The sequence below is a fragment of the Colletotrichum fioriniae genome, assembly GCF_027942845.1.
Source record: "Colletotrichum fioriniae strain IMI 355084 chromosome Unknown scaffold_7, whole genome shotgun sequence".
Lineage (NCBI taxonomy): Eukaryota > Fungi > Ascomycota > Sordariomycetes > Glomerellales > Glomerellaceae > Colletotrichum > Colletotrichum fioriniae.
The window spans coordinates 2094897-2111049 of record NW_027076843.1 but is presented as its reverse complement, the minus strand read 5'-3'; the positions used below and the strand labels follow the sequence as shown (position 1 = coordinate 2111049).

Genomic DNA, 16153 nt, shown 5'->3' with positions numbered 1-16153 from the left:
GTCGATGCTGATTTCGTAAAAGAAAAAGAAGGTCATTTCATGTCGTTAAAAGTCGTAAAGCTCGTCCAGAAAGGCCCCAGTGTCTATTCAACACCATGCTTCCTCCATTCCCCACAAGTCTAGCAGACCATGGTAATAATGACCATGATCGTGTCTTGCCAATCGCAAAATCCACCATTGAGGGACAGCAAACACTTCGCTTGCCCTTAGGTGAATCGCGCCAAACCCCTCCATCGGCTGGGCAGCTCGCGCTCCTGCGCAACGCCATAGTTCTCCCCTTCACAGCCGAACCCGCGGTTCTTAAACTGCTCGGGTCCGCACTGCATGGCCGCCGCGCCGTGGTTCGAGTTGGGCCTCAGACCCAGCGGTTCGGCTGCCTTGCGGGCGGTTCGGGAAGTCCAGGCACGAGCTGCCTCGCGGAAGGATCGCCTCGAGTCGTTGGAATCGATGCTACTGCGAGTGCTAGCCGCGTAGGAGGGATTCGGAGGCGTAAAGTCCGTATCCATGGGCATGGGACCGAGAGAGGACGAGGGCTGGTGCTTGGCGAGCTTGTTGCTTGCGCGGTTCGAGCTGCTAAACGACCGGCGAACAAAGACAGTACCTCCACCGACAGCGCGAGGCGGTGGAGGAGGAGGCATATAGTTGGGAGGAGGCGGAGGCGGCATGTAATTTGGGGGTGGCATGTCCACCGAGGCAGACTGGCCGTGAGACCTTTGCTTGCGGAGCCCGGGAATCGAGAGGTCGACGGACATGCGTGAAGCAGACTTGCGCAGCTTCTTGGCTGCCGACATATCCTCATCGTTGTCCATGCCGCGTTTCCTGTTTCCGTCCCGCGAGTCTGGTAGAGGCTGGACCTCCTCCGTCGGCGGGAGAGGCCACTGACCCGACACGCGCTCGGCAAAGGACTTTTTGTCCGCAGGAGGCTTGGTCGAGTATGTGGTAGTCGAGGGGTTGAACGAGGGCGGAGGAGGCTGGCGGGTGGAGCGGATAGCATGCGCATCAAAGAAACCATCCTTCATAAGTTGCTGGTAGCTGGCCATGATCTCGTCTCTGCTGGGCATGCCCGCACCGTTGTTCGCGAAATGCGCAGGCATCGCGGCGGCGGTCGGCGCGCCAATGGGGCCCAGGCCATTGCCGTTACCATTGCCGCTGCCGAAGCCTCCAGCCCCGCCTCCTTGAGCAAGAAGCTTGCCATCAAGGCTCAGTGGGCGCTTAGCCCCCTTATCCTTATCCCTGACGAAGCTCAGCTTCTCGCGGAGACCACCCCAGAAGCCCTTCTTCCCGACGTGGCTGCTAGCCGAGCTGGCGGGTCTCTTAACTTCGCCGTAGGTGATTGTCGGTTGGTGCAGAAGTGGCTGGGACTGCTGATGTAGCGGCTGGTGATGTTGCTGCTGGTGATATTGTTGCTGTTGCCGAAGTCTTTCCGGGGAGAAGACTCCAGCATCGGGTGCGTCGACGTAAAAGTCCATGTGGAAACGGCGCGCAATCTCAGTCGAATCCTCAGGGCCGAGGAAGTCGATTGGCGGCGCAGCCGAAGTACGGTCGTTCATTGAACCCTCGACGAAGCGGGAATTCGCGCGCTGTACCGACGAGTTTGATCGTTTCGCCGCGGGCCGCTGGCCGTTGGACGTCGAATTGCTTGACGGAGGGCCCGTGATCGGGTGGGAGGTCAGCGGACCAGGCGCCGACGGGTCCTCCATTGTTGACATGGGCATTGTTTCGTTTGTGTGCCTTTTGGTCCAATGTTTCGTTCCAGAAAAAGGGTGGGTTTGATTGAGTTTCTTGCGGTTTGTTGTTGACGGCCAAAGTCCAACCTTTTTTCGTCCGTTTCTTTTTTACTTGAGGTCTGGCGAGGTGAACCGGGGGAAAAGACGTAGCAGACGTGTCGTCAGACCCTGATGAGCGCAAATGCGAGGGGAAGGTTTTGTCGGGCGATGCGATGCTGCGGCATCCAAAAGGGTTTTTGTTTACTTTTCTGTCGTTACATCTGCCACGCTCCGCACCTGCGCAGGCACGCGGCGCAACCTCTATGTCGTCGCGGGCTTCTTCCCTGCACAGATGGCAGAGGAGAAGGCGCAATGAGGCGTGTACAGGAGGATGAGAGTTTGAGTATTGTTGTAGTGTGGAGTGGGGATTGGAGAGTAAAAAAGTGCTGAAAAAGGGTGAGGGAGAAGTAGATACAGCGAGGACGAAGTTTGGAAGAAAGTAAGGTAAGGTAAGGTAAGCTAACGGTACGCGCGAAGGGGTCACGAACAGTGATGGGCTTGGAGGCGTGTTGATCTCGTAGTACCAAACGTATTGGAAGGGCAACGGCAACCAACAATGGAGAGCCAGGGGTAGTGCGATTTTTTGGGGGGAAGAGACCCGCAAATGGTCCAATGTCGGCCGGGGTTCCTGACCTCTGATGGCTGCTGTTCCCCGAACTAAGGGGCCAAAATGGGCAACTGGGGGCCGCGAAAGGTGGAATCGGCCGTTGCTGCGTTGCTCGGGCAAACAAAACGCGCCCACAATTATCCCATTCGTCCCTGGACGCGCAAGGTGCGACTCCACATGGCGCGTTGCCCTTCACCGGGCCATCCTCGCCATTCTCACCTTAAAAACTGGCCGCGAGAGCATTGGCCACGTGACGCTTGGACCTGGTGCTCCTTCCCTTAAGGTACATCCAAGGAACACGAGGACCACCTCTCTCTCCCACTCTCACTATCCCTCTCTCACTCTCTCACTCTCTCACTCTCTCATCTCATCCTTCCTCTCACCTCACATTAGCTTGTTGTCTATTTACGTCCGTTGGTGCTGTCAATCTAGCTTGATCGGCGCACGTACGCACGCAGCACGCTACGGCTCATATATTCCATGCATCTCTTCTCTCAAGTTACCTTAGTACAGATCTCTTCCATCTCACACTACTGGGACATTGAGATCGACAAAGCTGAGGGAATCCGGCGTTGACGCAAGCACATTGTCGTAACGCAACACAGACATCCGAGATAGTCACCTCTAGGGCTCTTCTGTCATCGGAGTCGTACTCATCTCACCCATTATCAGAGCCTCACTCCACTTGTCAACATCACGAGCAAGCATAGATAAAGTATAGATAGTAGCTTTTAGCATTGGAACCTTTTCCATTTTCCTATACAAAAAGTTTAAACTAACTGTCCCCATTGCCCACGGGGCACAACGGACAAGCCGCTGTCAATCCATGTAATACTCCTGCCCAACTAGACACAAGGAAACAACAAAAGCGAGACCAATGACACATTACAGCTGACTCAGATGTGCCTGTCTTCGTGAACACCAAAAAGTCGTTTCGTTTTTTCAATTCCAGTCTGAATCATGATCAGATCAAGTAAGACATGGTAGGAAAGTAAAGATGATCGCTCATGGCCAAGCAAAACGGCCATCAAGATCGTAGAGAGTGTGTTGAGTGTTAGGAGGAACATAGGGGAAGAAAGTTGGTTTCCGAGGGGTGCCGTAAATGGTGAGTGACTCCCAGTTGGTATATACAATTCGAAAAGTTGTCTCCGATCCTTCCAAACGCCCCATTGCCCAAGAACGCTTGGATGCAAAATACCACCGCCCTTAATACGAAGCCGCCGAAACGCCGTTAAGCAAGTGCACCGGAACCTCATTGAGGGTTGACAATCTTGTAGTAATCGTTTGCCGGCTTCACGCCAAATGTGCCATCGGCACGCTTATACTCGAGAGGGTCTTGCACAACGTAGCGATGGTTGTAGTGAGCGCTGTTGTGGTGGGGATCTTGTGGGCGCTGTCTGTCGTACAGGGGGCGCTGGCTGTCGATGAAGGTGTCTCCGTATCCACGCTTGGTGCCTGCGCGTGCCGGCTCGTAAACGGGATTGTGAGAGCTGGAAGGAGCAGCCTCAATGAATTCTGAGCGACCCGCCATGGGAGGAGCAGTGAGCTTCTCAATGGAGGGCAACATAGGCGGGAGTTTGGTGCCCATGTGGGGAAGATCGGAGACGGGAGCAAGCTGGCGAGGAGGAAGAGAATCTCTCCTGTAGTCCGAATCGCGCCTGGCCATATCGTGATCCCGTGGTCCCGGACCGTACACCGAAGGAGAAGGTGGCACCATCATGGCAGACGGCCGTCTGTCGTACGAATCGCGGGGCGTGGGAGGCGGGTTGCTCGAGGCATACTGAGAGCTGGGTCTGCTCGAATAGCCGTAGCTTGCGGGTTGGTAAGGCGAGGGCTGCTGGGAATGGTACGAGGCCGTGGTGGGAGAAATGGGCGGCGGCTGCGCTGAAGGTTGAGCGTATTGGTGAGGAGGATAGGGTGCACTCGAGGCATCAGATCCAAATCGTAGGTGAACATTGGTGGAGGGAGCTGGGCCGTATGACATGGGCGGCGGCGGCGGCGGTGGCGGCGCCTGGAAAGTCTCGGCTTTGAAGTTCTCAATGAGAGATGGTTTGCGTTCCGGAGCAGGCGGGTACGCGGCGCGGTGCTCGCTGCTGTTACTCGCCGACCTCGCACGATACTGTTCCGCATTGCTGCGAATCTCTGGCGTCTGTGTTCTCCTGGCCGTGCTCCTGAATTCGTTTTCGGGGTTGGTGTCGAACTCGTTTCCTGTCGGCTTTCCGTCGCGCCTTCGCATGCGGACGTCACGGCGAATACGCACGCGACATCCCTGCTCAGAGATAGTCTTGCTCAGGTTGGTGCTCTCAGTGAGACCAGGGAACTTCTTTGCGCTGAAGACGTTGAATGAAACCGACTTGACAGCCATTCTGTACTGGAAGCAGGGGTTCTCCTCCTCATCATCCGCGTCGCCGCCCGGTTCCCGATCCTCTGCCCTCTTCACGTCTTCGTACAGGTGGAAGGCCAAGACGTAGCGTCCTTCATGACGGACCGAAAGGTCGGGGAACAAGAAGTAGCCTGCTTCTGTAGGCCTGTCGAGATAAGCCATACCCGAAACCGGCATGCCCGTCAGCACGGGAGGTGAAGTTGCCGCGGGGGTTTGAACGCGTCCATGAGCCATGGGGCGCGCGGGTGTCAGCTCAGCATAGAGGAAGAAGTTGGCCCGGTAGTTGAAAGTGATATCGGTAGCTTCGGCTCTGGTAGGTCCCTCGTAGACGTGCAACTGCACCACGGGAGGAGGGTCGACGGGGCGTCTATCGGCCGCGGCTAAACAATGAAGGTCAGAGGCAACTCTATGACAAGCAGTTGAGGGATATCGAGGGTCTCTTACACTTCTGACCAGATCCGCATGCACGCGCACGCTCAGGTTGCTGCAGAACCTTCAGCTCATACCACATCCTCGAGCCGGATCGCGTCGGCCTGTCCTCATAACTCTCGGATTCTCCGATGTGGTCCAACTGGACGTGGCGGCTGATATCGACCGGCATGGTGAATGTTGTGGGATTGTCGTCGGGATTATTGTCGAGACTTCACTTGATATCAGTCGATCCCAACGATCGATGGCCGTGCACAGGTCTGGTTGATGAATGTTAGAAAACCGAGTTGCACTTGAGTGGCTGATGCAGGATAGAGTCCTCAGAAACGCCAGCGCCGTTCTCGATTCTTTGGTAGGGGGGATCCAGTGAGTTGGGTAGTGCCCCGACAGAATGGAACGCAGGGCGCGAGGCCGTTTTCCTCCAAGCAGCAACCGATTCACGTACTTTCGGGCCAGTGACCAGGCAGAGGTGTACCCAGCAATAACAATCCCTTCTTATTTCTTCGATTCCAATCACGAGGTCGTAGAGTAACCGCGGCGAAAGTTGACGACAACAACTGCAACGGTGAGGTTGTCTACAATTCCTAGACGGCTCGGGGACGGTTGGTGAACAGGAGAGAAGGAAAGAGGAGGACGGGTGGGAATGGGGGTTTGATGAGGGAGACGGATGGGAGAGTGGGTCCACTTGGACTGAAAAGAGTGGGAAGCGAAGGAACGCAATTGGCTTTAAAAGGGGGTGTACACTACGAGTGTCTGATGGCTGGGACCTGGGCTGGACCGGGACTAGCAGGACTGGGACAGACAGAGGGGGAGAGGAGCAAGAGAAGGGGGGAAGAAGGGACAGTGTGAGATATACGGACAAGGGACCAGGGAGTGGGTAGATGAATGGAGACGGACTGGGGGGGTCGACTCTCGAGTTGGACGGGAGCACACCAAGGTCGAACGGCGGGCTATTGTGGGCGAGGTGGGATCCATAATTCCCTGGATGGACGCCCAAATGGCAGAGCATGGAATAGGACAAGGAGTATGAATACTGTGCATTCCCAGATGATTTCCATTGGCACTGGGTATGAGTGAGAGAGGGACCCAACGCCTCGGACTGGGGCCCAGCTGACTCGGCGGTAATTGGTAGAGACGAAATGACAATGACGGCCGCTCCAAGGCCCAAACTCAGAATCTCCCCCAGCCCAGCCCAGCCCAGCTTCCGCCTCTGAGATCACTCGCTCCCCCCAGTTCGTTCCCAATCCACTGGACCCATCTGTCTGCTGAATCAACTGTGCGTAATTGGTCAGAGTGTTCCTGTCCTGTCTTGGTCTCCAGTCTTGCTTGGTTCACCACACCCGCTGCTGCTTGCTTTATCCCATCCTACCCCAGCACAGTACGTGAGAGTTTGGGTACCACGGGAGGTCACTACAGTAAAGTCTGTACGGGTAGCCCTCCAGCAGTCCGGCTAACTGTACTGTAGTAGAAAATAGCAGCACACACACTACCTAGGTACCTATCTGAAAGCCATTTGATCTCCTTTCTGTTCCGTTGCGGTGGCGCTGACGGCGCTAATGCCAAGCCGAGTCGGAATGCTCATGGCCCAGCAAAAGGTCCATCACTAAACCTTACAGCGCTGCCCGGGAACTCAGCCCTCCGTCGTCACGTCCCTTGATGGTGAGGTTGGGCCAAAAATGACGGATGAGGATGAGTGAGTGAGTGAGTGCCTCCTGAGTTTTCAAGACAGGGGACAAGCCAGGTTTGGATAAAAGAGCCATAGTCCGCACAGCGGCCCTTGCTTTCGCTATGTATCCGTACGAATACTTACCTTCTGGCATCTGGCCAGTGGCTGCCCACGCACTCACGCACTCACGCACTCCACTGTTCTGCGCGCCTGCCAGAAACCCAGGCAAGACAGCGGGTGTGAGGTTGGTACAAGGGGGGGAGGAAGGGAACAAGAGGTTTTCCCCGGTGATACTGCGGGATTGTGAAGAAGCGAGCCATCCCAGATACCAGCGTCCCACGCCTACATCTGCGGAGCCCGTTTTGTACCCAGTGTGAAATGGGCAAAGAGGAGAATGAGAAGAATGGCATCTCAAGTCAAGGGGAGTTGGTACGAGGGGAGGGCAGGGCAGGGCAGGGACGGACGGGGAAAATGGGGGGCGTGTATGGTCAACAGTGTGAGCCGGATGCTAGACTCAGGTCTAATCCGTATTCGTCGAGCACTTCGTCGTCCGCACATGGGTCGAGATATGTGCTAATGCTAGCGAGGCGCTGGCTTGGGTTCTTTTGCTGGCGTTTGCTCCTAGTTCGCTTCCAGAGAACTGAGATCCCGCGGCGTCCTGTGTCACGGAACGAGAATGGACGATTCCAGCGGGTGAAGAAACTCCACGTTCGCAAAGCAAGGGACAGCCTTCTCGTCCATCGTGCTATGCTTTTCCTTCTATGCCTCTCGCAAGTAGGCATCCACCAGCATCGCCAATTCAACCTCAAAAGGGTCTCATCTCAAGCCCAACAGACACCTCGAAAGGTTGCCGCGCTTATCCCATCAGAGCTTGCTGCGGCTTGACTTGCGTGGTGCGTACCGGTGTCCATATTTCCGGATACTTTGCCTAGTTTACGGCAAGGTTTGGCTGGTTACCTGTTGCTTCAACGAGAATGAGTGATCGTCACTGCCCATCTCTTCCGGCCTTGTGGTTCATGGCAGCGTGCCGTGCGTGCGTACCAGTTATTGGACTTGTCTCTCACTAGATGCGACTGCTAAAGTTCTAGGACCATCCATCCCCGTGGCAGGGCAGAAGGAAAAACCTTTGCTTTTTGCCTCGGCCGTGCCAGAAGCTCAGAACAGCCACCGAAAGCCAGTGCAGTGCCAACCCAAAATGCACAAAGAGCCGGAGTCTCGGGTTCGCCTTCGAGGGCGAGGACTGATCTGTCTGCGGCCTTGCCTTACGATGTTGCCGGTGCTCGTGTTGATGCTGATGCTAGCGGCACTCAGAGGACGGTGAGCAGTCTGTGAGCAGCATTGAGGCGCGTCCAGTCCGAGGTACGTCCGGTCATGCAAAACTGCACCATGGTGATGATCTCTCGTGCTCACAACCTCCTCTTCCGGACTTATTCTTCACATCTTGGTTCGTTCTGTGTGTACAGTCAGCCTCTTACTGTCTACTGCTTTCCCCGTCTACCTGCACTCTCACTGGTCGGCTGTTGAGTAGGCACGACAAGGCCAGGCCACCCTACCAGGAATAGGAGGCACAGAGGCGCATAAACGGACGGGCCATTGTTGAAAAGTGAACAGTGAAATTCGTGGAGCTCCCTCTTTCCCTTCTAAGTTACCCGAGCGCGGCCCTCACCCGCCCATCCAGTTCAGGGATCTCTTGTCCGTCCTGCTGCTGCATCTGCAGCTTGCAGTCGTTAGGTGCAGGAGAATGGTGGTGCAGCCTGTACGCCGTAGGTGTGCCGCCAGACTCCTCCTCTGACAGACTCAGACTCTGCAACCCTGGGAGAGCATCTTTGGGAGTCTTGGCCTATTGTGCCGCTCTCGGCTTTCGCGCAATGTGGCTCGATTCCATTACACTAGACCTCTTCATTCGTTATTTCCGACCCCGTTTGTATCCACCTGATATTGTTTGAGCCAATCCGGACTCGAATCTTGTCCCAGCCCTTCTCGTCATCCCTGCTCGCCACCATCGCGGGCTGAGATGTGTGCCAAGAGGCTAACCAAGCCAGAGTTGCCGGGATTCGAGAAACGCTGCCAATCAATCTCATCACTCAGCCTAAGGGGCCTGTCACTTGGGTCGCAACTACAGTGCGAGAGGGGTGACTGCGCTTCCAAGGGCAGGGGACGAGGTGTGCTTGCTTGGCCGCCTCCCAATCTGATAGAGGCAGTGCTCTGCATTCGTATTACAGTTGAGTATCCATCACTAAGGAAAGCAAGCGCACAACAGTCTAACTGTACAGATACAGTCATCTTGTTGATTATGAATATCCGTAGGCGTCAAGGTCGCGCCAAGGTTACGCCAGAAGATTGTGCACAACTGTTGCTGTAAGAGATGCCCTTCATGGTGAGACATTCTGCGTGCACTGCGAGACCTGGCTTGTAGCGATCTTCAAGGTACGGCTCCCACTTGATGGATGGCTATGCTTCGAACCCTTCGAAACATCCCACTTGTGCTTCTACCGCCGCCGACAAAAGAAGACGAGACGTCTTTGCCGCATTTTGGTGTGGGCCACCGCTACCAAAACACTCTATGCTTGCCATGGCCCTCAGCAACAGCGGTCCTCCACATTTGACCTCCCACCTTGGGGGCATATCGTGCCGCCGTGTGACACGCCCAGCCGGCATATCGAGAAGTTCAGGTGACCGTCGAGATCCAGATGCTAGCCGCATATATCCGTACAACGCACATGAGCCGTCTAGTCCTAGCTATAGGTATGTGAAAATACCCAAGTGCCCTTCTGTCCACGTCAACAGCGCATATGACAGAGCTGACTTGCTTATATTGAACTACAGAAGCGAAGCGGGAGTAAGAGTGGTCTCTGATATGCCAGTACGGCGCGTCGTCGCCCTGGCTGAGCTGGACGGGGAGGGTGGACAAAGTCAAACGATGGCGTTGGATGCGGGCGTTACCCAAAGTGCTGTCTCTTAACTGATCGAGGTCTGTAGACATCGGATGGCCTCCAACCTTGCCCTAGGTATTTGCCTTTTCTCGAGGCTCGAGCAGTCTTGACCGCCAAAAAGAACTCGGACAATTTGGTCGATGGCTCGTAGCAGCAACCGTCCCATCGGGATTGCTAGAGAAAGACCAGAAAAAGCCAAACGCAAGCTTTGGAAGTGCTGTCTTAGCCTTTGGTTCGGGTCAAGCTTACCTTCAGTCTGCATCGGCCAAAGTTTCCAGCTTAGCAGCAACTTTTTCTTCGGCCCCAGAGAAACGCCGTAGTACCCGAACAACCGTTTCTGGTCTTGGTGAATGGGGTTTCCGCAACTGACGACCCAGCGCCGCAGACATTGCATTTGCGTCATTGTCGAGGATACCCGTCAAATGTAGACTAGGAATAGAGTTTCTTGACACGGATGGCGGGTCATGGCCAGCAAATGAACATGGGCGGTGGCAGCAAGTTTGAGTCGTGAGTCGTGAGTGTGACAGCGTTTATCTCTGGACAACGGGCTTCCCGGTTGTAGGTAGGCATCTGTACGAATGTCCGTACGTATACTTGGGGACACTTGGAGCTTGGTGCTTAGATCTCGACTTGGTGAAAAACGAAAAATAAGCATACAAGGGAAGCATCGGGCTTCCGAGGTAGACTGAATCAGTCGAGGCGCTAGCCAAGGACCTTTCCGAGTGATCAGCATCTACCGAGTTCCCATGGGCTCCACTGAGGAGATTTAATGCTGTTGGCATTGGCGGAGGTCTGGTCGAATTGAGAGTGGTCAAGGTCAGGGCAGACGGGGGACTGTGGAGGATGGCAGGATGGGCAGGTGGATAAAGCCCAGTCTCCAAGTCCAGACTATATGAGATTCGTACACTGTGCGTCGACTCCTCCGTACCCTCGCAGGCTCGTACGAAAGATTCGGAATGAATGTCCAGGCCCGACAGGCAGTTAGTTGCTCCAAGCCTCCAACCTTGTCGAGCACTTGAATCCTCGACGTACTCCATACCCGTTGACAACGGAATTTGAAGCAATGACCAGAGTTGATCTTTTCCACATCCCGTCCATCGAATGAATAGAAAGCCCCCAAGGCTTGGCAGTAGTAAACTTGTGCGGTGTCACTGAACGGGGGCCAGACGATAGACTGAAGGGCTGAAGGCAGACCGTACCAAAGCATGCGTATCCGTATCAGTACAGATTCAGGATAAAGTGTACAATGTGTTGCACAATTGCTGCCAAGACCTGCGGTTGCAACCCAAGGCCGGCCGGCCGATCGACCGACAGCGAAACGCTTGTGTCCGTGTCTCAAGTAGGGTTAAAGACCGCAAGAGATACCCGTAGTCTTGAGCCTGTTGGCGATGGAAAAGGCAGCGGCAACTAGGCACTGTAGGTGCTGAATCGAATGAGCGACGAAAACCAACAACGTACGGACAAGGGACGCATAGGTATTCTGAGGCTGGCATTGTCTGGTATCCACGATTGACGAATACCTTGCTTGACCTTGGGCGGGGACAGAGTGGATGCGTCGGGACCGAATGGTAGAGTTGCCAAGAGATGACGGATTCATCCCGTCTTTCTCGGGCTTTGACCGGGCGGCGCTTTGAAGAGGAAGTTGAAATGAAATGCATTGCGGTACAGCCGCAAAAACCTACGATTAATGTTCCCGATACCCACGATGCCGGGTATCGGGGGGAGCGGTTGAGGTTACGGTGTAGTGTGGTGTAGCGTGATGTGGTGTAAAGGAAAGGTTCCCATTTGTGCAAGCACTCTGTTTTTTTTTTTTTTTTGGTCTTCGGGAAGATGTATTTTGAGCGTCCGAGCCGCACAGAAATAGGAAGCAATCTGGTCGGAACGGTAGGCGAGAATGCAAAGACCAAGCCATCGTACCATCCAACGACGCGAGGTGCAAAAAGGTGGTAGCGAGGGGTAGGTAAGCAGGTGGCAGGCACGTACGAAGTGCTGTAAGAAATGTGAAGGTGACAAGCCTGGAGGCTAAATTGCTTTGCCACTTCCAGTGCCATAGACGCGGAACCTAGGCGAGTGAAGGGAGGATGGATGGGGAAAGAGGAGCATACCGCAGTACGCAGTAGGTAGGGGGGTCTCTGGGGGGTACGCTTTGTCCATCGTGTCCAGGACCATAGCTTCGGGAGCTGAGTGAGATGAGGTGAGTGGTCAAAGAGAATGAGGAGGTGTCTTGGGTTGGTTATGCAATCCACAGCATCGGGTAACTGCCATCCCAAAGAGACGAGAAACAGTACGAGTCCACATTTCATCCGTTAGACGTGTGCTTATTGGCGAGGCGCATATGCGACGTTTGGAGTCCAGAGCAGAACCTGAAGAGTCTGAGTCTGAGTTTGAGTCTGAGGTGAGTCTGAGTCTTGAGCCTGGACCTGAGAGTTTTGAGTGGATGAGTGGGTGAGTGAAGCTTGGGGATGAGAGTGACTGATGAGTGAGAGAGTCAGAGGGTGAGTGAGGGAGCGAGGGAGTGAATGGGTGAAGACCTGCCTATCAGAGTGTGCGGAAGGAACGCCGTTCAAGCAGCCCTGGACCTGGACCTGGACCTGGACCTGGCTGAAGCCCTGACTGAGATTCTGGGAATGAGTGTGAGGAACTCAAGGGGAAAAGAGACGAAGAGGGTCAAGCCAAAATTGGGGCAGCAGCGGTCCGTTGATCCCCGGCAGAGACTCCAGTGGGTGAGAGGGTGCTGGCCATGGCCTTGGGAGCCCTGTGTTGGTCGTTGTTGGCTGCGTTGGCTCGAGCCTGCAAGCTCCCTGGAATCTCGTTGCCATCTCCATTGTTTTCCCATCTGTCCAGGATGGCGACGATGGGCCATTTCAAAATTGAGGCTGGCACAATGGAGTCGCCTTTAGTGTACGGGAATCGTCGCTCACCCGGCGGCCTGAGCGTCTTTCCTCCCTACGGATATTCGTACACAGTATTGAGTACAGCCGACGGCGGGTTGCGGGCGATGGGTTTCCTGAGCCCACTACGAGCACGACCTCCCGTCTGGGAAAGCCTGGAGAGCCCACTGAGCCACTCTGTCACTGCAACAGCGGGCAATGATTCCGCCCGCGGGATCGCGCCAGTCTAACTTGACTAAGCACAAGTGCAAGAACTGGACGTAACCTCTGACGGAGCACGCAGTCTCACTCATCTCATTCCCTCCTGCCCTTGTCCTTGACCTCCGTGCCTTCTCGACCCTTGGCCCAGTGTCTGATGTCTCCCTACAAGTATCCATCTGGCCCCACCTGCCAATGCCTGCCCCAGTCCTCGTCATCCTCATCTCATGGCCAATCATGACCCCTCTCATGGTCCCACCTCCCCTCTCCCAATGCTGCTTCCTGCCTTTGGGCCCGGCTCAATCTGAGATTCCTCTGCCCTCACGCTTCACCTCATAAATTGAAGTGACAGACTGCGACGTGACTGGGCGCCCACAGTCCAGTCGAGAGAACAGTGCCGACACTGTACCTGCGTCTCTTCCCTTGCAACCCTCCTTCCTTCCCACTCCACTTAAGCGAGGGCCAATCTGGACCCACTCCATGGTCCGATTCACAATTCTCCCGCGGAACCTGTACAAAGTCTTTCCGGCCCGCTTCCGGCGGCCGACCCTAAATCGTTCAACGTGATTCGACGTTGTATCGTCGACAATCACAAGGGTCTGTCCATTGATCATTTGACAGCCATCGACTCCAAATTCTCGCGATATCTTTTGTTGAAAAAGTTATCTAACGTAGCTCGCAGGCGACTAGCTACTGCATCATGTTACAACGGTCATGCTAGCTTCGGTATCGCCCAGGTGGCCTCTAAACTCAAACCCCCAGAAACCCGTTCGTGCTCACATCAACCCTCGGATATTGACTAACCTACCTGACCGGCCGCAATATGTCGCTCTGGTCGCGTCCATACATCTGCGGTCCGCCCAGACGTCAATCGAGCAAACCTGTCAAAGTAACCAACAGGGACGCCACGCAACCCTTTCCAACGCCATGACTGGATACGCTCCCGTGGAAAAGGGATCTCGCCGCCCACGGGAAGGAGGAGCCAAACCAACGGCCTCGGGAATTTCGATAACAATTCCCTACGTGGCAAACATCAGCAAGTGTTGTTCCCTTGATTTCACTCGTCATCCTGGCAAAGCTGAGGGCAGCAAACACTAGAATACTTGCACGGTAATTTGCGAACCGCGAGTCAAGGACAGGCAGCAAGCGGCACAGCCGACAACGCCTTCCTCCATGAAGATGGTCCCCATTTTCTCTCTCGGGCGACAACGCAAGGCTGGCTTCTCCCGTTCAAGCTGCGAGGCACGCCTGTCAGCCTGTCATACTGTGCTGAGCGGGGTTAGTACCAACGACATTGCAACACAAGGCACTCTTCTACGTGTGGTCAACAGGCACATAGAATGCCAAGGCTCTTCCTAGGCTCCTCCCCTCTCCAGTGTGAGCAAGAACCGGCACACGTGGAAGAAGACTCGGCTAGTCACGAAACCACGGACGCAATTCGATAACCATTTTTGTGCTGGTGGTGACTGAGTACTTGACAACCTACCAGAGAAAGGCAACGGCACACTACGTATCTAGGACCGTACCAAATCTGACCCCGCCGCATCGCCTGCCAACGCCATCTCGATTGCCCATCGTCTCTAGCCGCTCACTCGGCTTCAACATTTGCCAGTGAGATAGATGGCCAACGTCGTGTAACAAGATACAAAGAAGTTCAAGGAGGGAGGGGGAGGGAGGATCACTGCCGAAGTCCATGGGCTGAAAAAAGCTGTCGGGTTGTCTCTCATATCTGATATCTGCTGTCCTTCCCCCGTCTGCATCGGACGACCTTGTCCTGGAGGCTAGGTCAACACTTTCTTGCTGCCAATCTATCCAGCTCCAACCATCTTGCAGCTTCGTATTTCTTGCCAGCATGTGGGGGAAAGGGAATGGGTAGGGTTGGCTGTCCTGCCTCATCGAAGCCTCAGATTGTCTTGTCACGGTGGCACAGCATGGTGCGAAATCACCCACACCCTGGTTGAGAAACCACACGCGAGGGCAAGCAAACAATGTCCCAGCTTTTGAGATCAATACTTCGCTGAATCTCCAGTGCATGGTGCACGTTCTCCCACCGCTGCTGACGGACTTGTCCTTTTTTCCCATCATGGATGCGTAGAATAGTATACATATGTCCTCGCAGATTTGGCGCTTGCAGTTGCAGGTCTTCACCGTTTCTTCTTGAATCCTTGTCTCCCCTTCCTCCTCTACACCACAGTTGAGGCTGAATGCACCCAACGAGACGTAAATAAATCAGTGAATGTGGGAGAGACTACTCGTGCCATGTCGATGGAGGCTGGCTGCACGAACCCGTTTGCCTCCCCAAACAAGGATTCCCCAAGACTCATTCCCGAGCGTCGTCCGTTTCTCTTTCGACCAATTCTTTTTTTGAAACTCCCCCAAAAGGGCCGCACAGGTTCAAGGTTGTCTCTTCTTTCTCGATTAACGATTGACTTTCCGCTTCTCTTGAATGTACTGCCTTTTTCCCGCGTCCAGAAACGCACACAAGCACAGGCACCTACCTCGCGCCATACAAGGAGAACCCAGAGAGCCGCAGAGAAGCCGCAGAAGAACCAGAAACATCTCTCCTTCTGTCTCGCGCGACGCCTGACTTGAATATGACACCGGCGCTAACTCGGCGCTGAGTTTTTTTTTATTTATTTTTTTAGTTTTTTTTTTTAAAAAGCTGTGAACCCAGGACCCAAGAAATCGTGAACCATGATACTGAAAGGAGCAAGAAAGCCGCCGCCCCAAGAAACTACATGGCTTGTATATGCTTCAGCCTCCTTTACTTGCCTGAACCATCACTCCAGGTAGCCTTGGTTGTTTTCCTCTCTCTCCTTTTCAAATCAAAGGTCGTTCCAATCTGTTCATGTCTTGGAATCAGTCGGTTTTCTTGCCCCCCTCCCGCGGGTCATGGCATACAAGTAAAGGCGGCATCATGTTTCACTCAACTGCACAGCAAGGAGAGGGCTGGGCAGTGAGTGAGAAGGTGGAGGGGGAAGCAGTGACTGCCTAGAGAATTCGCTCTCCCGACCGTCCGAGATCGCTCTTGTGATACTAGATACTAGATACTATGTACCGAGGTGCGGTCGAGGTAGCATCATCATCCATCCATACATCCATCCATCCCCTACCTTTGGTTCGTTCTCGCGTGCTGCTTGGGCAAAATTCGGCGCAATGTGAGTTTTGCCTTGTACACGGTATCCCACTTGATCGGTAAGAAAGGTAGGGCCCATCAGCGGCTCTGCAAAGGTTGTTGGCTGTTTGGGATCACTGTAGCTAGGTTCTTGCCTGTATTTGG

The 16153-nt window shown here is 54.6% G+C and overlaps 2 protein-coding genes across 2 annotated transcripts; both read right to left on the bottom strand.

Annotated features, from left to right (window-relative positions):
* Positions 1-206: 206 nt before the first annotated feature.
* N0V96_006738 (uncharacterized protein) lies at positions 207-1715 on the bottom strand (the record flags this gene model as incomplete). Its single annotated transcript, XM_053196297.1, has 1 exon — positions 207-1715. One exon carries the CDS (start codon positions 1713-1715, stop codon positions 207-209), a length of 1509 nt encoding a protein of 502 aa, XP_053046160.1.
* Positions 1716-3625: 1910 nt separating this feature from the next.
* On the bottom strand, positions 3626-5357 carry N0V96_006737 (uncharacterized protein; the record flags this gene model as incomplete). The annotated part of the gene is made up of 2 exons (XM_053196296.2): positions 3626-5136; positions 5201-5357. 2 exons carry the CDS (start codon positions 5355-5357, stop codon positions 3626-3628), a joined length of 1668 nt encoding a protein of 555 aa, XP_053046159.2.
* Positions 5358-16153: the final 10796 nt, after the last annotated feature.